Here is a 21,848-nt window from a genome sequence, read left to right as displayed (position 1 = left end):
GCAGATGTGACCTTAGTGAAGCCCAGGTCCGCCCTTGGGGATCCCAGGGAAGCGGACAGCTGCCAGCCTCCATGGCTGCCCGACCCCCTCTCCCCACACAGCCACCCACACACAGCAGTCAGGGCAAGCTCTCAAAAGCCGAGAGCAGCCTCGCTGCGTGCTGAAGGTTCCCATAGCTCCGAGGCACCCGAGGTGGCTGCCCTGCACCTCTGGGGGCTCAGCTCCAGCCACGCTGCTCAGGTCACAGGAGTTCCTTTCCTGCCTTTGTACTGTCTGTTACCTCTTCTGCAATGTCCTCTCCTCACCTGGCAGGCATCACTCACTCATTCTCAGTCTGCCCCCATCACAGCACCTTCCAACCTGGCTTCTGCGCCTGTGTCTCCCCCACCATGCTGTGTGGGCCTTGTTCGTCTCACTCCTAGCAGTGTCCCCAGCAGCTGGCATGGCCCAGCTGGTGCAGGAGCAAGGCTGCATGTGTGAGAGCTCTGCGAAGGTCCTGGGCCACCCCAAGCCTTGGGTCCTTACAGGCCCTAACATCTTGGGACTCAGGGCAGCAGCAGCTCTGTCCCAGCCCTGCAGGGGAGAGGGGCACAGACCTGAGTCCTGGATTGAGGGCTGAGAATCACCTACTCAGCCCCAGACCCCAGAGCGCTGCCCACCATGCCCTGGAGAGGACGACACCGCACTCAGTCAGCCTGGGGTCCTGTGCACAGACCCCTTTGGCAGGAAGCTGTAGAGGAGGCTGGTGGTGGCCAGGCTCAGCCGCACGTGGTCCCCTCTCCCATCCTAGTGAATGCTGCCTTTTAGGCTCAGAGGGTTTCCGGGCAGGGGAGTGGTCTGTGAAGGGAGGCCAGCGGCAGCAGCCAGCACACCCTGGTCTGGCTTCAGTGCCAGGGTGCAGGGACGTGGCTGCCCGGCCTAGGTTTTGGAGAGTGCACTAGATCTGTCCAGGAAGTCATCCCCAGCCCCATGACCTGTCTCACTCTGTGCCCTCTGCCCAGGCAGAACCAGCCTGAACCAGTTTGTGTGGTTCAGAGAGGCCAAGGGACAGAAAGGGACTGTAAACAAATAGGTCCTTCCTGGAAGGCCACTGGGCCTCCCACACTAGTTACTCTGCCAAACATGGCAGGTCAAAGGCGCTTCAATACCGACCCCTCAGCCAGGCGTGATGGCTCATGCCTGTAATCCCAGCACTTTGGGAGGCCGAGGTGGGTAAATCACCTGAGGTTAGGAGTTCAAGACCAGCCTGGCCAACATGGTGAAACCTCATCTCTACTAAAAATACAAAAATTAGCCAGGTGTGGTGGCACACGACTGTAATCCCAGCTACTTGGGAGGGTGAGGCAGGAGAATCACTTGAACTCGGGAGGCGAAGGTTGCAGTGAGCCGAGGTCACGTTACTGCACTCCAGCCTGGGCAACAGAGCGAGACTCTGTCTCAAAAAAAAAAAAAAAATACTGACCCCTCCCGCCTCCCTTGCAGAGTGCCCACAGGCCACCAGCAGGCCCTGTCACTTCAAGGGTGGTCCGTGGGCGGTGGTGGCAGCAGGCCCTGGGAGCTGGGCCTCAACCTGCTGAATCAGAATCTGCACTCAAACTGCACCCTCCAGGGTTCCGTCTGCATGTGACCCTCCGATAACTGGCCCCAGGAGGATGGTGCTAGGCTGGGGAGATGCCCTGTCAGTGGGGTTTCAGATGCTGCGCTGCATGGGCAGGAGACTCCCAGCCCCACGGTCATCACTTCTAGCTGACAGCAATACCAGTCCATGCCCCAGTCTGGCCAAGGCCGAGGCGCTGGGAAAGAGCAGTGCAGAAACACTCACGGGACACTGTTAAAGGATCCCCAGCTCCGTGGCCAAGTGTCGGGAGGCTGGCCTTGAGCCCCAGGCCCAATGCACACTCACTCTGAGCAGGGCTGGTGCACCTGGGGCCCAGTTTCCCTCTCCACACACAAGCCCCAGGGCCAGGCAGGACTGCACGGGGGAGCTCTCAGCCTGTGAGGCCTGGCAGAACCACACAAATGGCTATTTGTTTCCTCAGTGCCATCCACTGAGATCCCCCACACCAAAGTGAATAGGGCAGCAGGCGTCAGGCCACAGTCATGGCACCCAGACAGACCTGTGTCCTGGGGAGGCCTGGCCAAGGCACAGCATGAGCATCTGTCTCCGTCGGGCAGCTGGCATACCCAAGAACGCCCAGTGTGGGGGACAGTGGTAGATTTTTGCCACCCAGCACATTTTTCAACCATAGACAGAGCCACGTCGGAAGCAAGGACACTCCTGGGCTTTGCAACCACCCATCAATAAACTTTCTTTTTTATTATTAAGTGTGGGCAGGGTTTCTGTTCTTGCAACTGAGTCCTAACAGAAAACACTGGTTTCACTGACCGCAGGGAGAGCTGAGGACAGGATAAAAAGGCACGAGACAGCTGGACACACGGAGAGAGGTGACACAGGACAGAGTCCTCACCCGGCTGCCCTGGGCGTCGCGGCTGCAGTCCCTGGGCCTGGTGGCATCCACAGCATGGCAGTCTCTGGCTGGGCTTCAGGGAGCCCGTATGTCTGATTGGCAGGGCTTCGCCGGCCAGGCAGTGGGCACCAGCATGGTGGGTGGGCAGGCCTGAGCTTCCAGGAGGCCTCCTGGGACTCAGGCTCTTCAGTGGGGTGTGCTTGTCGGGGTGAGGGTGGGTTCTGTGGCTTGTGACTACATTCCCGTGCTGTCTTCCATCCATGTTCCGAAACCGGCTCTGGTCCCTAGGTGTCTGGAGACCTGGGGTAGTCCAGCTCAGGAGGCCATCTGGAGCTGCGGCAGCAGCCTGCAGAGCGGGAGTTGGCTGTTGGTTCCCAAGAGGTCTGGGTGTTCTGGGGCTTCCTGAAGGGAAAGGCATTACCTGCAGTGAAGTCAGAAGGACACAGTGTCCAGCAAAAAGGCACTGGGAGTCCAGAAAGAGCCACTCCCCACCATTGCCCCTGCCACCATGGGGTGGGCTCCCGGAGCCCTGGGCAGCTTCTGGAGCTGTCCTCTTGGGGGTGTGGGCAGTGGAGCTGGCTTGGGGACAGATGTTCTGCAGGCCGGGGGTCAGCTATGGAAGGCAGACCAGGCCACGCCCGAGCCGTAGAACTCCACGCGGCTGGGCCAATCGCCGTCCCTGCTGCCCTCCTTGTCCTCGTCGGAGTCATCATCATCTCCACTGGACGCTCCGCAGATGGGCCGGGTCAGGTGGGCCGGCTGCCCTGGGGACCCCGCGCCCTGCTCCTCCGCCTCCTCCTGCTGCTGCTGGGCAGCCAGCTCACGGTAGCAGAGGCTGCAGACACGCACAGGCTTGGGGGACAGGCGCGGGAGCAGGAAGCGCTGGCGCGAGCACTCAGCGCAGACCACGAAGCCGCACTTGCGGCAGTGGTGGCGCCTCGTGAGGGCGGAGAAGCGCGTCTGTGTGCAGCGCATGCAGATGTCCGTGGCCTTGTCGGGGATCCAGGGCGCCGCGTGCTCCGTGCTGGGTGGGCGGCCCGTGGCCCGCAGTTGCCGCCGCACACACTCCTCGATGTGGCTGATCCACTCCTGGCGCTCCGTGGCGGAGGCGGCCGACACCACGAAGGACTTTTTGGCGGTCTTGATCATCCAGCGGTTCTTGGCCTGCAGCGTCTCCGGCAGCAGCTCCAGCGTGACCTCCTCCAGGGGAATGATGTGCTGGCTGCGGTACTTGCGCTTGTTGAGCACGATGCTGCCATACACCAGGATGTCGTTGAAGAGGAAGAAGATGCGCGGCTTGGCCTTCTTGCGGCACTCCTTGGTCAGCACGCCCTCGCCCAGCAGCACTCGGCCCGGCAGCGCCAGCGGCTGCCCCGAGGCCCCGAAGCAGCTCTCCACGGCCGCGATGCGCTGGCTGTTGATCTCCGTATTGGCCAAGTGGTCCACCATCGTCTCCAGCCGCCGGCTGCAGGAGGAGACAGACGAGGAGTATGTCCAGGCTCAGGCATGGGGGTGTCAGAACCACGCTGCCCATCCCCAACTCACTAACCCACCACACCAGGCAGCCCACTGACTACCCACAGTACCCCGCAGGCCTGCCAGCACTGAGAGGCATCACCCGAGAAGCTGACCCTTCCACGGGAGTACAGGGAACTACAGGGAGGGAAGGGGGATTCCCCAGTAAAGGGGACGTGGAGGCCAGACAGGGATGGGAAAGCAGTGATAAAGTGTGCAGCGATTCATGCCTGTGGTTCCAGCGCTTTGGAAGGCTGAGGCAGGAGGAGGCTTGAACCCAGGAGTTTGAGGCTACAGTGAGCTATGATCACGCCACTGCACTCTAGCTAGGTGACTGAGTGGATTCTATCTCCTAAAAAAAAAAAGTTCTACTAAGCGGGCTACCACTGTGGGCAGCAGAGGTCCAGCCACGCTGGGGAGCCTTGAAAAACAGGGTGGAATAGGCCTCAACAGGGACATCAGAACAGTCCTTGCCAGGAGACCTGGGTGTCTCCACCCCCAACCCATCCCTGACTCTGCCATTCACCAAACCAAGCCATCACAGGCCCTGCAATCCATGCACCCACCCAGTGAGTGCAACAGTCACCACCACCATCACGCACAGGCACTGAGTGCTTCTTCTCAGCCAAGCCTGATGATCTCATTTAGTTCCCACCTGACCCCAGGAGGCAGAATCCCCACTTTACAGGAGGGGAACTGAGGTGATGCTAGGAGGCAGGGGGCCCTGGAGCTCACACTATGCTGTCCTCCTGAGTGGAGTGTGAGGCCACACAGGCCCCTCTGCTGGTGCCCTAAGCACTAAGCACTAACTCAGAGCTCATGCTGGGCACCCCTGCTCGGTCCACACATGCACCAGCCCACCAGACTCACGACCTTGAAGACCCCCTAAATGCCACAGATTCCCCAGTCCAAGCCTCCGGTCTTGGCCTCTCCAAGCTCTAAGAGGGCTCTTAGCATAGATGTTCACCTGCTTGTCTAACAAGCTCCTCAAACTCAACACATCCAAAACTAAACCCAGTCCCCACAGACCTGCGCCTCTTCCTCTCCAGTGACACCACCATTCACCCAGGAGTTCAAACCCAGATCTAGGATGCATCCTTGAATCTCCCCCTTCCTGTACCTCCAACATTCAAGCCATGAGCAAATCTCATCATCTTTTCCTCCTCTCAAATCTAGCCCGCTCACTTCTCAGCACACGACTCTACCACCATATCGGCGGCAAGGTGCCATTGTGTCCCACCTGAGACAGGCTGTCCCAGGGTCGGCTCCTTCCTGCAACAGGTTCTCAGTTCCCATCTGTCTCCTTTTCAAAAGGGTTCTCCCTGACAACCCCAGCTCAGGCAGTCTCTCCCCACACCCAGGACAGGCATTGGTAATGCATGGTCTGAGAGTCAAATCCGGCCTTCAGCCTGCTTTTGTAAAGATTTATTGGGACACAGCCACATTGGTTCATTTATTATTGTCTCTGGTGGCTTCCACACTGCAATGGGAGAGTTGAGTGCTGGTGACAGGGACTACATGGTGACAAAGCCTAAAATATTTACCACCTGGCCCTTTGTAGAAAGGGTCTGCTGGCCTCTTCTCTGGGATTCAACCCTATTTTGTTTTTTCTTTGCGGGATTTAACAGGACCTGCTGTTTTCTTGTCTATTCATTGCTTGTGTGTTTTCTGCTTCCCCCGCTCAATTCTTAGCTCCGTGAGAACAGGAGCCTCTTCCTGTTCATTGTGTCCACAGTTCTTGGAGCCATGCCAAGCACATACTAGGTGCTTCATAAGTAGCTTGGCATGGTTCCAAGCAGGTCCCAAGGCCCACCATGCATGACTCAGCTCTTACCTCTGCAGAGGAAGAGGTGAGAGCTGGCCCCACCACCACCACGTGCACACATGCGTTCAGGCACACACGGCACACCTGGAGCTGAGCGATCACACTTATAGTGTTTCTGGGTCACTGAGCTGCAGTTCTGAGCCTGGTCACCAGTGGAAAGCCAGAGTGGGGTCCCAGTGTGACAGCTGGATGCATTGCACAAGAGAATATGCTGGGCCCTCGAGTCCCATTCCACTTGCCCCTGTAGATCACAAGTGTCCTGAGAAGAGCTGCCCATACCGCCTTACGTAAGAACTGCTATTTTTAGGTTGCTGATCTTGGCTGTATACTGCAAACCTAGGGGATTACCAGTGACAGACCTGACCCATCTCTCCATGACTGATCACCGAGTACCTGGCTGATGGACAATCTGACAAAACCAGAATTACATTCCACAAAGAGCGGTGACCGCACAGCAGAGACAACCAAAATACCTACCAGCAGGGAAAAGCACAAAAACCCGGGGCTACTCAGAGATACAGATCAGTGTGGTCTGATGGCAAACAACAAACACGGAGTGGAAAAACACAACCTGTAGAATGTTGTATGTAAAGTGACACCACTTATGCAGGAATTACATAACATTCTGAAAGTGTTCAAGAACTGTATCTATGAATAAAAATAGGTAGGAGGAAGGCCGGGCACAGTGTCTCACACCTGTAATCCCAGCACTTTGGGAGGCTGAGGTGGGCAGATCACCTGAGGTCAGGAGTTCGAGACCAGCCTGGCCAACATGGTGAAACCTCATCTTTACTAAAAATACAAAAATTAGCTGGCCGTGGTGGTGCACGCCTGTAATCCCAGCTACTTGGGAGGCTGAGGCAGGAGAATCACTTGAACCCGGGAGGTGGAGGTTGCAGTGAGTCAAGATTGTGCCATTGCACTCCAGCCTGTGTGACAGAGTGAGATTCCATCTCAAAAAAAAAAAAAAAGGAGGGAAAAAAAAAAAACAAAAAATAAATAGTAAGTGTTGGTGAGAGTGTGGAGAAACTGGAACCTGTGCACTGCTGATGAGAATATGAACTGGTGCAGGCCCTAAGGAAAACAGTACGGAAGTTCCTTAAAAAGTTAAAAATACTCACGCCTGTAATCCCAGCACTTTGGGAGGCCAAGGCGGGCGGATCATGAGGTCAGGAGATTGAGCTCATCCTGGCCAACACGGTGAAACTCCATCTCTACTAAAAATAAAAAAAATTAGCCAGGTGTGGTGGTGGGCGCCTGTAGTCTCAGCTACTCGGGAGGATGAGGGGAGGCTGAGGCAGGAGAACAGCGTGAACCCAGGAGGCGGAGCTTGCAGTAAGCTGAGATTGAGCCACCACACTCCAGCCTGGGTGACAGAGCGAGACTCCATCTCAAAAAAAAAAAAAAAACAAAGGTTAAAAACAGAACTACCATATGATCCAGCAATGCCACTTCCGGATATATATCTAGACTGAAAGCTGGGACTAAAATAAATATCTGCTTTCCCAGGTTCATATCAGCATCATTCACAATAGCCAGGAGGTAGAAGCAACTCAAACATCTATCAGTGGGAGAATGGATGAACAAAATGTGGAACATACTTACCATGGAATACTATTCAGCCTAGAAAAGGAAGGAAATTCTGACGCATGCTACAACATGAATGAGCCCTGAGGACATCATGCTAAGTGACACAGGCCCATCACAAAAGGACAAATATTGTAATAACTTACATGAGATACACAAACTGATCAAATTCATAGAGGTAAAAAATAGAATGGTGGTTGCCAGGGGCTGCTGGAAGGGGAATAGGGAGGTTGTCTGGGTATGGAGTTTCAGTTTTAAACGGTTAAAAAGTTTTAGAGGCTGGGTGTGGTGGCTCATGCCTGTAATCCCAGCATTCACTTGAGGTTAGGAGTTCGAGACCAGCCTGGCCAATATGGTGAAACTCTGTCTCTACTAAAAATACAAAAATTAGCCAGGGATGGTGGCGCGTACCTATAGTCCCAGCTACTTGGGAGGCTGAGGCAGGAGAATCACTTGACCTAGGAAGCAGAGGTTGCAGTGAGCCGAGATCATGCCACTGCACTCCAGCCTGGGCATCACAGTGAAACTCCATCTCGGTAAAAAAAAAAAAAGGTTTTGGAGATCTGTTACACAACAATGGGAATATACTTAACACTACTGAACTGTACACTTGAAAGTGGTTAGAATGGTAAAAATAAAAGATAGGAGGGAGAAAGTCAGGAGTAAGTAGTCTGGGGAGAGGACCTAGATGTGACCAGGAATGGGGGGCTCAGATTGGATTCCACCTTCATCTATAAGGTTTCATTTTTTTTTTTTTGATTAGAAAAAGGCAGCAGCAAACATGACGAAATCCGAATATCTGCCAATTTCAAGAAATGAGAACATGTGTTGCTTCTTCTAATTTAAGGTCTTCAAAAAGAAAAGAATTACAGGCCAGTGTATGGATTGAGTCCTGGGCTCCATGGGCTGGGGGCCGCTGAGCATGTCTCACAATGGGACGCCTGGCTGGGCCTGATAGGGTGACCGCATGGCATCCGGGCCTGGGCACCTGCAGGGGATGTCAGCAGCCCCGAAGAAGCAAGGCCACGTGTGCCCCCAGCCCACCTGTGTGCTGAGAAGTCAGGCCGCTGGCGAAATGGGATGAAAACCCAGTCCTGAGACTCCAGACCAAAGCCTCCATATTCAGTAGCTGAGGCAGGTGGGCTTTGTGCCCAGAGAGCAGGTAGCCCTCCCGCAACCCTGGGGGCTTGTTGAGCTCTGGATACTGGGCCAGCCAAGTGGACGGCACAGAGGAAGGGAAGGAACAGCACTAGGCAGAAGAGAGCCGCAGGCAGGGGTGCCAATCCACCTGGACCCGGCCAGCAGAGGGCAGAGCCCATAACACTGTCTCTGCAGCCCTCGGAGGGGGCACAGAACACTCCACATGGGACCCCCTTGCTGCTCTGCCCCCGCCCGTGACTCGAAGACCCCCTCAAGGCCCTTACAGCCAGTGTCCAGCTGCTGATGGTAAAATGTGGACCAGGAAAGGCAAGGAGGGGCATCTGCTGGCGATGAAGGGGGCTGGGCTGAGAGTTGACCCCACACACTGACTGGGGCAGCCAGGGGCTCACATGTGCCCCCCTTTGGGAACCTGTGGAGGGTCCCAGGTTGGGCAAGGGGTAGGGCAGACAACATCCTCCTGGGGGCTGCCCCCGCATGCATGCCCTCTCTACATGACCACAACTTCACACCCTGGTTTGACCTGGTCTGTAAGTTTTTCTTGGCAAATACAGCAGCCCTGAGTTAGATGGGGAATGCTTTTTTTTTTTTTTTCTGAGACATTATCTTGCTTTCTGCCTAGGCTGAAGTACAGTGGTGCAATCAGGGCTAACTGCAGCCTCAAACTCTAGGGCTCAAAAGCCTCCCGCCTCAGCCTCGTGAGTAGCTGGGACTGCGGGCATGCACCAGTATGCCTGGCTGATTTTTAAATTTGTTGTAGAGGCGAGGGTTCACTGCGTTGCTTAGATATGTCTTGAACTCCTGGCCTCAAGCAATCCTCCCTCCTCAGCCTCCCAAAGTGCTGGGATCACAGGTATGAGCCACCGAGCCCAACTGGGAATCCTCTTTTTTTTTTTTTTTTTTTAATTGTTCTCACCAGGGAAGTGAACCTCCCTTGCCTAGCACAGAGGAGGAAAAAGCTGAGCCCTGTTCTTATTCATTTGGGGCTGGCCTGCCTTGGGAAGATGTTGGTGACAGAGCTTCCTGGCAGCCTCTGGGCCTCAGATAGTGCCTGTGTTGGCCCCAGGGCTGCTGGTAGAGGGGTGACCGCGGCGCAGTCACAGTAAGCCTGGGAGTCAGGCAACGAACAGACCTGCATCTTTCTTTGAGGGTTCAGAGGGGTGGGGACTCTCAGGCTCAGCAATCCTGCTGCCTGCACGGGCTGGAGGTGCTCACGTGAGCACTGCGGCTTGGGAGCCACATCCTGAGAGCCACCGCGTGGCTACAGAAGCCGTGAAGCCCGGTTCTGTATGTTGCAGCTCAGGTGTGATATGTGCTCAACAGCAGGGGCTGGAGAGCTACACCAAATCTGGGCCACTGCCAGCTTTTCTAAATCCAGTTTTACTCAAACACAGTCATGCGGGACAGAGGCTGTATGGCTGGCAAAACCTAAACTATTTGCTACCAGCTCTTGACAGAAAAGGTTAGCCAACTCCTGATCTACACCACGCCACATTGTAAAATGCATAACACACACACTGCAGGGCACGCTGAACAGGCCACGCAGGGCACTGTCCTGATGGGAGTTGTCCTGTCCTCTCCCCTACTCAGGACACAGCATTTTGGATAAATGAGAGATGTGTGGGGCTCCAATATGGTAGCCCTGGAAAGTAGGAGCTGAGCAGTGGTGGTGGCGGGTGGAGTGGGAGCTGTAACTCCTCTGCCTCGGCTTACACATGGATAACCTGCTCAGGGATGTGCAGGGCCAGGGTCACCAAGGGAATCAGAGTTCTGGGGGCAGCTCAGCCCTTTGGACTTTCCCTTGACTTTCAGATTGGGGCTCCTCCTTCCCTGCAGGGACCTGGTCCCCACGCAGGCCCACCCTGCTTCCATGCCTGCCTGATTTCATTTTCCAAATATTTATGAGTCCCACTGTGTGCCAGACACTGTGTGAGGTTACAGCTGGGAGCTGGAGACCAGGCCCTTCAGGAATGCACACTTCTTTCCAGTGAGACTAGAAGTACATTCACAGGGTCTTTTCTGAGAGCCAGTGCTAAACACTGTGAAGAAAAAGACTGGTGCGCCCAGCAGGGCAGGGGCTGGGAGGACAGTGGAGGTCGGGGAAGGCCTTGGGAGGAAGTGAACTCACTCCAACCTGAAGAAGTCAGCTGTGCAAAGATCTAGGGGCAGAGCTTCGGTCCTGGGGAGCAGCTCAAGGTGGAAAGGGTGAAGTCAGGCTGTGGAGTAAGGAGCCATGGGGCAAGGGGGACAGATGAGGTCACAGTGCCGGAAGGGGCCATCCTGCAGGGTCCCAGGCCAGCGTGAGGATGTGAGGTTTTCTCCATGTGCACTGAGACTGCAGCACCAGGTGCCAAGCCTCCTCTCTCTCCAGAGGGCCGCCCCTCGGCTCTGTCCAGCCCTCTGATTTCTGGAAGGCCCTCCTCCGGGAAGAGACCGGTAATGAAAAACAAAGCAAAACAAAACTGGAAGTGCCGCCGACTGAGCACTTAGAACTCACCAGGCACAAAGTTAAGCATATTATGTGCATTATTTCACTTAATTCTCACAAAAGCCCCCTTGGGGAAGGTACTTCCACCACATCAAAGTCACTGCCCAAGGTCCCTGCTGAGTGATCAGGAAGCCCGGCTTCAAAATAACCATGAGTTGTGGAAAGCTGCACTCAACCAGAGACCAAATCAGAACTCCAGAAGTCAGAGTCCAGCGGGTGTTGCTTGCGCTCCAAATGCCTGATGCCCACCCCATCCTGAGCAGGCCCGTCAGCTTGGCTGGGCTGTCCCACCCTCCAGCCCATACTGGCCAATCCCCCTTTCTTCCTCGGGGTGGGCTGGATTGGGCAGGTCCCCTAGCTCGCCCAGGGCCGCCTGGTTTGTGCCTTGGCAGCCCTGAGGGCTGACGTGTGCAGGAACGCAGGCCGAAGTCAGAGTCATCTCAGCTCACACAGACTCCAGTGGGAATGACGCTGTGCAGATGGACGATCCCAGCGCATTAGGGGACTACCTCTCCACCTCCTTGGCCTCTGACCCTCTCTGAGCCGGAGATACCAGCGGTGTTCAAATTCCAAAGGAGTGCTCCCCTTGGGCTGCAGAGACCAACTTTCAGGGTGGCTCGGAACCTCTGCTTTCCCACCTGTCAAGGGGTTGACCACACCTCTGCCCTAAACGGCCCGCCAAGAGTTGGGGAAATGAGAAAGGAGGGAGATTCCAGGCCGACTCTCTGTGGGCCTGCTCAAGTTTTCTCTCTAAGATGGGAGCCGTGCCCGACCCTGTTTCCCTTGACAACTCCCACCAAGATTCACAAACTCAACTGCTCCAGAGGAACTGGGACCCCCAACGCCCCCCGCCGCGCCCCTGCCCAGAGGGACAGTGGTCCCATCCAGGCCTCCAGATTGCAGACTGGGACCGAGAAGAGAGGTCCCGGGGGCCACACGAGGCCAGGATCCTGGAAACACTACCATCAACCGGGTGCGCTGAGACCCCTGCAGTCCCGGGTGGCCCGCGAATCCCTCGCCTCCACCAGCTTACACCTGCGCGTTTCCCCGAGGACTCCGCCTCGGCCCCTCTGACCCCTGACCGCTCTCCCTCGCTCTCCCCAGGCTCCCTGCAGCGCTCACCCAGCAAGCAGCCCAGGAGCGCCCTTCCACAGCCTCTTCTCGGGTTGGAGTCCGCGGCACTGCGCCCCGCCCGCCCAAGAGCCGCCAAGACGGCGCGGCCCGAGGGAGCTCGCTTGCCCCGGGGGTGGGGATGGGAAACTCCCCTCCTGCGCCTGCCCCGCGACCCGCAGCCCGGCCTGGGGACGGTGGGGGACTCACCTCCTGCGCCGGCCCCGTGCCCAGCCCGCGAGGCCGCACCACGGCTGCCCGGGTCCCCGCCCGCTACGCCCAGGTCCCAGCCAGCTCCGCCCAGGTCCCAGCCCGCTTCACCGGACACGCCCCCACGGTGGCTCGGCCAATCGGAGCCCGGGAAGCGGGAGGGGCGGGGCTTGGGCGCGGCTCCTGGAGGGCGCCCGGGCTCCTGCGCTCCACAGGTCTGGGGCTGGGCGGGACCGTTTGACCCCCTGGCCCCGCCCGGTTTCCCTTTCCGCCCGCCGCTGCCCCACGCGGAGCGCGACTGCTGTCACCTGCTGGGACTGCGACCCTGGCCTTGGGCAGGGGTGGGGTGGGGGCGCCCGCGACTTCGAGACCTGCGGGGCTCTGCAGGGAAACCAGCAGTGGGAGGCTTGTGCCTTCTGGTGACTCCGGCGGGCCTCACAGCACAGTCACCCTCAGTGGTCAATAATCGTAATATGAAAATGCAGCAGCACTTTATAACCTTTTTTTTTTCTTGAGACGGGATCTCCCTCTGACGCCCAGGCTGGAGTGCAATGGCGCAGTCACGGCTCACTGCAGCCTGCACGGAAATCATCCTGACCCCAGGAGAATTAGCCCACCAGGACTGGCTAGTTTTTGTATTTTTGTACTGACGGGGGGTCTCACTATGTTGCCCAGGCTAGTCTTGAACCCCTGAGCTCGAGCGATCCTCTCGCCTTGACCTCCTAAAGTGCTGGGATTTCAGTAGTGAGCCACCACGCCTGGCCTATTTTAAACTTTTTATAGTGACAGATTTCAAACTGAAGGAAAGAGAATAGTCCAGGGGACCCTGGTGCCCATCACCCAGGTCCAACACTAGTAGCAAGTTATGTCACCCCTGGCTCAATTGTGCCTGAGCCTCCTGTGTGACTCAGAAGGAAATTCCCAGGCCTCAGTGCCCGGGAGGCCTTCCTGGCCCTCCCTGGCCTCCTCCCACAGGTCCTCTCAAATGGGCTTCCTCCTGTTCCTTAAAGTCCCAGGCCTTTGCTTCTACCTCCATCAGGCCTCAGACTGTCACCTCCTCAGGGAGGCTGCCCTGGCCACCCAAAGTTGTTCCCTATCTCCATCCCATCTCCCTCCACAGTCACCCGTGTTTATAATTTTGTAAAGCATCTCTCCCAACCCAGAGTCCTCTCCTGAGGCCACTCGTGGGGTTCAGGGCTGCCTAGCAGGCTGTGGCTTCTGTGGAATGCTCATAAACAAGTCATGCTGGTGGCTTGCCTCCCACCCAGGCCGTGAGCCCCACGGGCCAGACGGTAATTTCTTCTCCTTCAGGCGGGACTTTCTTCTCATTCACCCCTGCATCCCGAGTGCTGAGAATGGGCAGTGCATAGGAGGAACGCAGTCAGTACCTGTCACATAAATGCAGGTTGTCTTGCCAAATAGAACTCCACCTGGGCACCTTGAGAGGGGCTGGCTCAGGCCGGAGCAGTGCCTGCTGAGCCAGGACCAGGCGAGAGGGGAGCAGCGGGAGGAGGACTGATGGGCTGTGGGGCCAGAGCTAGAAGAGGTGCCTGCTGTCCTGGCAGGGGGTATGGGTGAGGCTGTGAGGTGGGTCCAGTGCTGGAGACGGGCCTCTCCCAGCTGAAAAGGGAAGGGAAAGGGGATGGGGGCAGGGGGAGGGGACAGGCAAGTGAGAGGGCCACCAGCTGTGGCCTTGGGGAGACCCCTCCCCACTACCACCTCATGGCGCCCACCATACCATTGCCTTCATCAGCAAGGACAGCATTTATGAGCATTCAACAGAAGCCACCACCTGGTAAGTAACCCTGAACCCCACAAGACCCGAATAATGTCTGTTTGCTTTCAAAGTGTTTCAGCATTTTTAAAACGCATTGCTGTGAACATTTCATATGGGGAGAGTTCACATAAAAATCAGGATATTCAGCTCCTCTTGAATCAGAAGATTTGAGAATGTGGGTCCTCTTTAGACGGGCCCTGTGTTCTCCCCTCCACTATGGTCCCCACACTCCCTCTGGTTTCCCCCTTGGGGCGCTTTATCCGCTTCCACACCTCCAATTGAATATACGTTTGGGTTTACAAGTCCTGAAGGGGCAGCCAGGCCTCTATACCACAGAGAACAGAAAACACAAGGTCTGAGATCCCACAGGCTGAGTAATAACCAGGAGGGTTAGTGGGGCCATTGGGATGCTGGGAAACACTGTCTCCAGTGTACACACTGCTTGTCACCAGCGGGTGGAGGGGGACTTCAAGCTGAGCCTTCAAGGCTGCGATCCATGACTGCTCAGTGCCAGCTCCGCCACCTCCCCGGCAAGAGGCTGCTTCTCATGGAGGGTAGTCCCTGGCTGGGGTGGAGGTGGCCATGAGACTTGGAAGTGAGCCAGTCCCCTGGAAAGACAGGACTGTCTCGTTTACGACAGTGTCCTGGCATTTAACACCTTGTCCGTACAGAGGAGGCCTCGGGAGAAGGAAGCCTTTTCCTGACTTTGGGAAACTAGACGGAGGATGTGTTGGTCCTGCAATCAGGAGACCCCTCCTAGCCGTGTCCTGCTGGTGGTCCAGGGCTCACTTGGACCTTAGTCTCCTCTTCTGTCTTTCCTTCCAGCTATGGATCTGAGTGGTGTTCCGAGAAACGCCCCAGAGGCAGCACACACTGGTCTTCCAGATGTCCATCCACTTCCCAGCAGGGCTGGCTGTGCGTGGGGACAGCTGGGTGGAGGGTGGAGGGCCTTGCTCCTCCAAATAAGAGAGGAAAAACTCGTGACTCAGGGGCAGGCAGAAGTTGAGTCAGCCAAGCCACAAGCTGTGGAAAGAATGAGGTTTCTCCGAGGCGTTTGCTACTTCTCGGGAAAGAAGCCCTTTCGGCGGAGAAGCTGGCTTCCAGACTGCGGGAACCTGGGTTTCAGGAAAGCAGCGGGGCTTGGGATTTTCAAGTTAGGGATTCTGGCAAACACCTCTGTGCCCAACACCAGGAATTTTTTTTTGGATCGTTTATTAAGTTCTGTCTACATGCTAAGCACTGTGTGCTAAACATTTTATGTTATCTTATCTCTTCCCACACTAAAACTGCCATTCCCAGCTTTCAGTTTAAGAAACTGAAATAGGCACTGAAGTATTTAAGGATGAAAACAAATGTTCAGCGAGAGAGAGAAAACAAAGGAGGCAGAATATTAGCAATAGGTAAATTGGGGTCAGGCGTCTCCAATCTTTTTCTGTAAAGGGTCAAATGTTAAGTACTTTGGGCTTTGAGAGCCAGGATCTCCACGGCAACTATTGAACTTCACCGCTGCAAAGCAAAAGCAGCCACAGACAATACTTAAACAAGAGGGTTAGCGTCATGGACACTGATATTTGAATTTCATGTAATTTTTGTGTGTTATGAAAAATTCTTTTAAAAATTTTTTCCAACCATTTAAAAAAGTTAAAGACCATTCTTAGCTCATACAAAATCAGGATGTGGGCTGAAGTTTACCAATCCCTGATCTCTGACTATTTGTTGAACTTTTCGTATAACTGTTCTGTTGGTTTGAAAGTTTCCAAAACAAAAAATTGGGAAAACAAATTAAAGAAAAACAAAGGAAACAGAGGTCCTACTGTTTAGATTGGGCAGATCCTGAAACTGACTCTAAATTTGTCCGATTCCCAAACTACTACATGCTGCATTGTTTTTAAAAAATTATTTGTATTTTATTTCAATTTATTTATTTCTTAGAGATGAGGTCTTGCTCTGTTACTCAGGCTGGAGTGCAGTGGCACAGTCATGGCTCACTGCAGCTTCGACCTCCTGGGCTCAAGTGATCCTCTTGCCTCAGCCTCCTGAGTAACTGGGACTATGGGCCTACGCAACTGTGCCCAACTAACTTTTTAAATTTTGAGTAGAGATGTGGGGGAGAGAGGGGTCTGTCTATGTTGCTCAGGCTGGTCTTGAACGCCTGACCTCATGATCCTCCCACCTTTACCTCCCAAAGTGCTGGAACTAAAGGCACACACCATCACACCTGGCTAATTTTAAAAATCTTTTGTGGAGACCTGGTCTCAGTATGTTGGCCAGGCTGGTTTTGAACACCTGGGTTCAAGATCCTGCTGTCTTAGCCTCCCAAAGGTGTAAGCCACCGCGCCTGGCCTAAATACTGCTTTCCTTACAGATACCGTAACATGCTAAAGACACTGAGTCTCAAAGTCATACAATGTGGGGCATTTTGAAAAGATTTCTACTGAAATGGTTAAGAAGATTAGTTTTAAAGGAGGAAACCCAGAGATGTTTGGGAAACCGTAACTTCAGAAGAAAATCTTGAGGGCGGGCTTGCTGCAGTGGCCTTGGATCTGAGGCTGAGACTACATCTTGACTCCAGGGAACCATGAGATGGCAGCGATGCCCCCACACCCACTCACCCTGCCTGTCTGCCTGTTTATTCCTTTCTCTCTCTGCATGTGTATGCCCTGCATTTATCATTCCAGCTGTCTGCACATCCGCTTCATGTTTATGGGCATTATTGTGTTTGTTTCCCAGCATGGATTTTTCCCCTACAGGCTCCAACAAGGCCAAAGGAGGAAAGGAGAAATACAAGAAAACAGAAGCAGGCAGGGTGTGGTGGCTCACACCTGGAATCCCAGCACTATGGGAGGTTGAGGCGGGTGGATCACTTCAGCCCAGGGATTCGAGACCAGCTTGGGCAACATGGTGAAACCCCATCTCTACAAAAATACCAAAAATTAGCTGGGCATGGTGGTGCGTGTTTGTAGTCCCAGCTACTCAGGAGACTGAGGAGGGAGGATCACTTGAGCCTGGGAGTTTGAGGCTGCAGTGAGCCGAGATCATACCACTGTACTCTAGCCTGGGCAACAGAGCAAGACCATGTCTCTAAACGTAAATAAAACAGAAGCAATCCTTTTTGAAAAATGCCTTCCAGGGGTGAAATACATGTTGCATGCCAATATAATCTTGAGTGTGTTAGACCCACCTAGTGTCAATGGAGTACATCCAAGAAGCTTTTGACAGCACTGGTTTGACAAAGTTCTGTCTGGGTCATTCATTCATTCATTCATTCATTCAGCAATTGCTGGATCCCTCTTTGTGCCACCAGCCGGGCAGTGGATCCAGGGATGAATGTGGCTCTGCTTCTACCCTTGGGGAGCTCACAGTCCAGCTGGGGCAAACCCATGAACACGTCGTATTTATCCATGAGGAGAGAAGGCTGCCCACCCCGAGTAGAGGGCCGAGGTCCGTGCAGGAGAGAGCTGTCTTGGTTGGATGGCACATCTTGGAGAACCATTTGGCATTTCAGTGTCAGTCTTTGAGGCGTGGCTGGCAAATGCCTCCTCACCTGCTGCATTTAAGGCAAGAACAGAAATTCCAGGGGCCAAGAACAAGGAAGCCAGAGGGAGAAAAAGTCCAGCACATGGTGTGGGAGAGGGCCAGGGAGGCTCTCTGGTTGTGGAATAGGGCTGGGTGATAGTCCATGTTACTTTTTATTCTTTTTTTGTTTGTTTGTTTTGTTTTGTTTTGTTTTGTTTTTGAGGCAGAGTCTCGCTCTGTCGTCCGGGCTGGAGTGCAGTGGCCGGGTCTCAGCTCACTGCAAGCTCTGCCTCCCGGATTTACGCCATTCTCCTGCTTCAGCCTCCCGAGTAGCTGGGACTACAGGCGCCCGCCACCTCGCCCAGCTAGTTTTTGTATTTTTTTTTTTTTTAGTAGAGACGGGGTTTCACCGTGTTAGCCAGGATGGTCTCGATCTCCTGGCCTCGTGATCCGCTCGTATCAGCCTCCCAAAGTGCTGAGATTACAGGCTTGAGCCACCGCGCCCGGCCTACTTTTTATTCTTTTAAAAATTTCTTTTATTGAGACAAGGACTCGCTCTGTTGCTCAGGCTGGCTTACAGTGGTGCAATCATAGCTCACTACAGTCTTGAACTCCTGGGTTCAAGTAATCCTCCTGCCTCAGCCTCTTGAGTAGCTGGGACTTCAGGTGCACGCCACTACTCCCAGCTTATTTTTAAAATGTTTGTTGAGATAGAGGTCTTGCTATGTTGCCTAGGCTGGTCTCAAATTCCTGGCCTCAAACAGTCCTCCTGCCTCGGCCTCCCGAAGTGCTGGGATTACAGACATGAGCCACTGCACCAGACAGGTGATATTTCATTTTTAATTACTTACTGAGCTGCCCAGGGAATGCCCTACATTTTGGTCATTACCACCCAAGGCTTCATGAATCCATTTTCTTGCTGGTGAGAGCATAAATTTTTACAGCCAACCTTCATGGGGGGCAACGTGGCAATATTGATCACATTTAAAATGCACAGACTTGGCCGGGCACAGTGGCTGACACCTGTAATTCCAGCACTTCAGGAGGCTGAGGCAGGTGGGTCACCTGAGGTCAGGAGTTCGAGACCAGCCTGGCCAACAGGGCGAAACCCTGTCTCTACTAAAAATACAAAAATTAGCTGGGCAAGGGCCAGGTGCGGTGGCTCACACCTGTAATCCCAGCACTTTGGGAGGCCGAGGAGGGTGGATCATGAAGTCAAGAGTTCAAGACCAACGTGGCCAACATGGTGAAACCCTGTCTCTACTAAGAATACAAAAATTAGCTGGGCGTGGTGGTGTGTGCCTGTAATCCCAGCTGCTTGGGAGGCTGAGGCAGGAAAATTGCTTGAACCTGGGAGGCGGAGGTTTCAGTGAGCCGAGATTGCACCAGTGCCCTCCAGCCTGGGCCACAGAACAAGACACGTCTTAAAAAGAAAAAAAAAGTTAGCTGGGCATGGAGATGGGTGCCTGTAGTCCCAGCTACTTGGGAGGCTGAGACAGAAGAATTGCTTGAACTCAGGAGATGGAGGTTGCGGTAAGCCGAGAACATGCCAGTGCACTCCACCCTGAGTGACACAGTGAGACTGTCAAAAAAAAAAAAAAAAAAAAAGCACAGGGCTTTTTGTCCAGCTGGTCCACTTCCAGAATTTATCCTTAAATACTCATGTCCTTGTGCAAAAGGATATAAACATTCATTCATTTATTGTGGCATTGCTTACAGTAGGGAAGTGCAGGGAACAGCCCAAACATCCATTGACAGGGACTGGCCAAAGAAATTATGATTTGTTCGTACAATGGAATGGCTTTGCACAGTTGCAGGAAATAAGGCAGGTCTTTCTTTTTTGTTTTGTTTTTGTCTTTGTTTTGTTTTCTGTTTTTATTTGAGGTAGAGTTTCGTTCTTGTTGCCCAGGCTGGAGTGCAATGGTGCAATCTTGACTTACCGCAACCTCCGCCTCCCAGGTTCAAGCAATTCTCCTGCCTCAGCCTCCCGAGTAGCTGGGATTACAGGCATGCACCACCACACCCAGCTAATTTTGTATTTTTAGTAGAGACAGGGTTTCTCCATGTTGAGGCTAGTCTCGAACGCCTGACCTCAGGTGATCCGCCCGCCTTGGCTTCCTAAAGTGCTGGGATTACAGGTGTGAGCCACCACACCCAGCAAGGCAGGTCTTTATGTCCTGAAATGCAAGGATTTCTAGGATATATTGAGTAAAAAAAAGTAAGGTATATAAGTGGATGTATAGTATGACTGTGTGTGTGTGTGTGTGAGTGTGTGTCCTGCTGACAGAATTCACAATAAACTGGTCCTGGGTTTACCTCTGGAAGGGAAAATGGGTGGCTTAGATGGGTGAGAGAGATATTTCCATTTACTGTATACCCTTGTGGTATTTTTTTGTTTATTTTGTTGTTGCTGTTTTGTGTGTGCGGTTTTGTTTTTTTTTTTCTTGAGACTGATTCGTGCTCTGTTGCCTTGGTTGGAGTGCAGTGGTGTGATTGTGGCTCACTACAACCTCTACCACCTGGACCCAAGTGATCCTCCTACCTCAGCCTCCCAAGTAGCTGGGATTACAGGTGCATACCACCACACCTGGCTAATTTTTGTATTTTTAGTAGATTCAGAGTTTCACCATGTTGTCCTGGCTAGTCTGGAACTCTTGGGCTCAAGAGATCTGCCCGTCTCAGCCTCCCAAAGTGCTGAGATTGCATGTGTGAGCCACCATGCCTGGCACCCTTGTGGTATTCACGCCCTGGTATAGTTCTCTTCCACATGGAATAGGATTAACCCGTGTAACCAACAGGATACTGTGGACATGACAGAGCACAGCTTCCAGGGCTAGGTCATAAAGAACATCATGGCCTCTGCCTTGCTTCCCAGGATCACTCACTCCAGGGGAAGCTGGCTGCTGAGTCATGAAGAGGTCCATGCAGCCCTACCGAGAGGCCCATGAGAGACACTGAGGCCTCCAGCCAACAGCTACTAACCCCTTGCTGGGGGTAAGGAAGCCTCTTGGAAGACTGTTCAGCCCCAGAAAGCCTTGAGGTGATTGTGGCTCAGACCAACATCTTAGCTGCAACCTCATGGGAGACCTTGAGGCAGAGCCATCCAGCGAGGTCATTCCCTGGCTCCTGCCCCACAGAAGCCCTATGAGGCCGTAAATGTGTTTTGTTTAAAGCCTCCAACTAGTTGTTTTTTTTTTTTTTCTTTTTAGAGACAGGGTCTTGCTCTGTCACCCAGGATGGAATGTAGTAGTACAATCATAGCTCACCTGCAGTCTCAAGCTCTTGGGCTAAAGTGATCCTCCCACCCCAGCCTCCTGAGTAGCTGGGATGACAGGTCCATGCCCCCACACCTGGCTGATTTTATTTTTTGTAGAGACAAGTTCTTGCTATGTTGCCCAGGCTTCAAGACACTACATTTTGGGGTAATTTGTTAGGCAACAACAGATAACTCATACACCATGTTCTGTCTTTTGAATTTTGTACCTTTGGCATTTGTGCGTCCTAACAGTGGTGGTGATGATGATGATCATAACAATAACCTAATACACACCATGACCTTGTGTGACTGATAATTTGGGAATATTAAAATTGGGTAGACATGGGCTAGAGAGATGGGATCCACTGCAAGGGCAATGAGCCCTGCCCTCCGCAGGGACTGCACCTGAGTATTCAGAGAAGCGGAGGAGGGGCCTGACTTCCAGATGTGTGTGTGCTGCGGGCACCTGTACAGGCAATGAAAAACTCTTAGGTGCAAGGTTTTCACACTGGCTGCCTGCAGGTCCCACAGTTCCGTTTTGCTCAGCTAGCATGCTGGATTTTAAAAATCTAAACTTGGGCCCAGCACGGTGGCTCAAGGCCGTAATCCCAACACTTGGGCAGCCGTGGCGGGTGGATCACCTGAGGTCAGGAGTTCGAGACCAGCCTGGCTAACATGGTAAAACCCTTTTCTTTTTCTTTTTCTTTTATTTTTTTTGAGACAGAGTCTCACCCTGTCACCCAGGCTGGAGTGCAATGGTTCAATCTTGGCTCACTGAAACCTCTGCCTCCGGGCTCAAATGATTCTCCTGCCTCAGCCTCCTGAGTAGCTGGGATTATAGGCATGCAGCACTATGCCCAGCTAAGTTTTTGTATCTTTAGTAGAGATGGGGTTTCACCATGTCGGTCAGGCTGGTCTCAAACTCCTGACCTCGTGAT

The 21,848-nt window shown here is 53.8% G+C and overlaps 1 protein-coding gene across 3 annotated transcripts; it reads right to left on the bottom strand.

The window, feature by feature from the left end:
* Positions 1–2,284: 2,284 nt before the first annotated feature.
* PLEKHF1 (pleckstrin homology and FYVE domain containing 1) lies at positions 2,285–12,818 on the bottom strand. 3 transcript variants are annotated; one of them, XM_033225569.1, is made up of 2 exons: positions 12,362–12,818; positions 2,285–3,933 (listed from the first exon to the last, which is right to left on the bottom strand). In XM_033225569.1, the coding sequence occupies exon 2, from the start codon at positions 3,915–3,917 to the stop codon at positions 3,078–3,080; it is 840 nt and encodes a 279-aa protein (XP_033081460.1). In that variant the 5' UTR covers positions 3,918–3,933; positions 12,362–12,818; the 3' UTR covers positions 2,285–3,077. The 3 variants fall into 3 exon arrangements, with proteins under 3 accessions (XP_033081460.1, XP_033081461.1, XP_033081462.1); XM_033225570.1 differs by lacking the exon at positions 12,362–12,818 and adding an exon at positions 12,164–12,295; XM_033225571.1 differs by lacking the exon at positions 12,362–12,818 and adding an exon at positions 5,917–6,513.
* Between the last annotated feature and the right edge of the window lie 9,030 nt (positions 12,819–21,848).

This window comes from Trachypithecus francoisi, unplaced genomic scaffold (assembly GCF_009764315.1).
Source record: "Trachypithecus francoisi isolate TF-2019V2 unplaced genomic scaffold, Tfra_2.0 Lachesis_group12, whole genome shotgun sequence".
Classification (NCBI taxonomy): Eukaryota; Metazoa; Chordata; class Mammalia; order Primates; family Cercopithecidae; genus Trachypithecus; species Trachypithecus francoisi.
Note: the sequence above shows the minus strand (reverse complement) of the source record. Positions and strands in the feature narration are given on the sequence as shown.

What these genes read in the sequence shown, in the direction of transcription:
- PLEKHF1 (XM_033225569.1), bottom strand. Translation starts at nt 3,917, where the DNA reads ATGGTGGACCACTTGGCCAATACGGAGATCAACAGCCAGCGCATCGCG.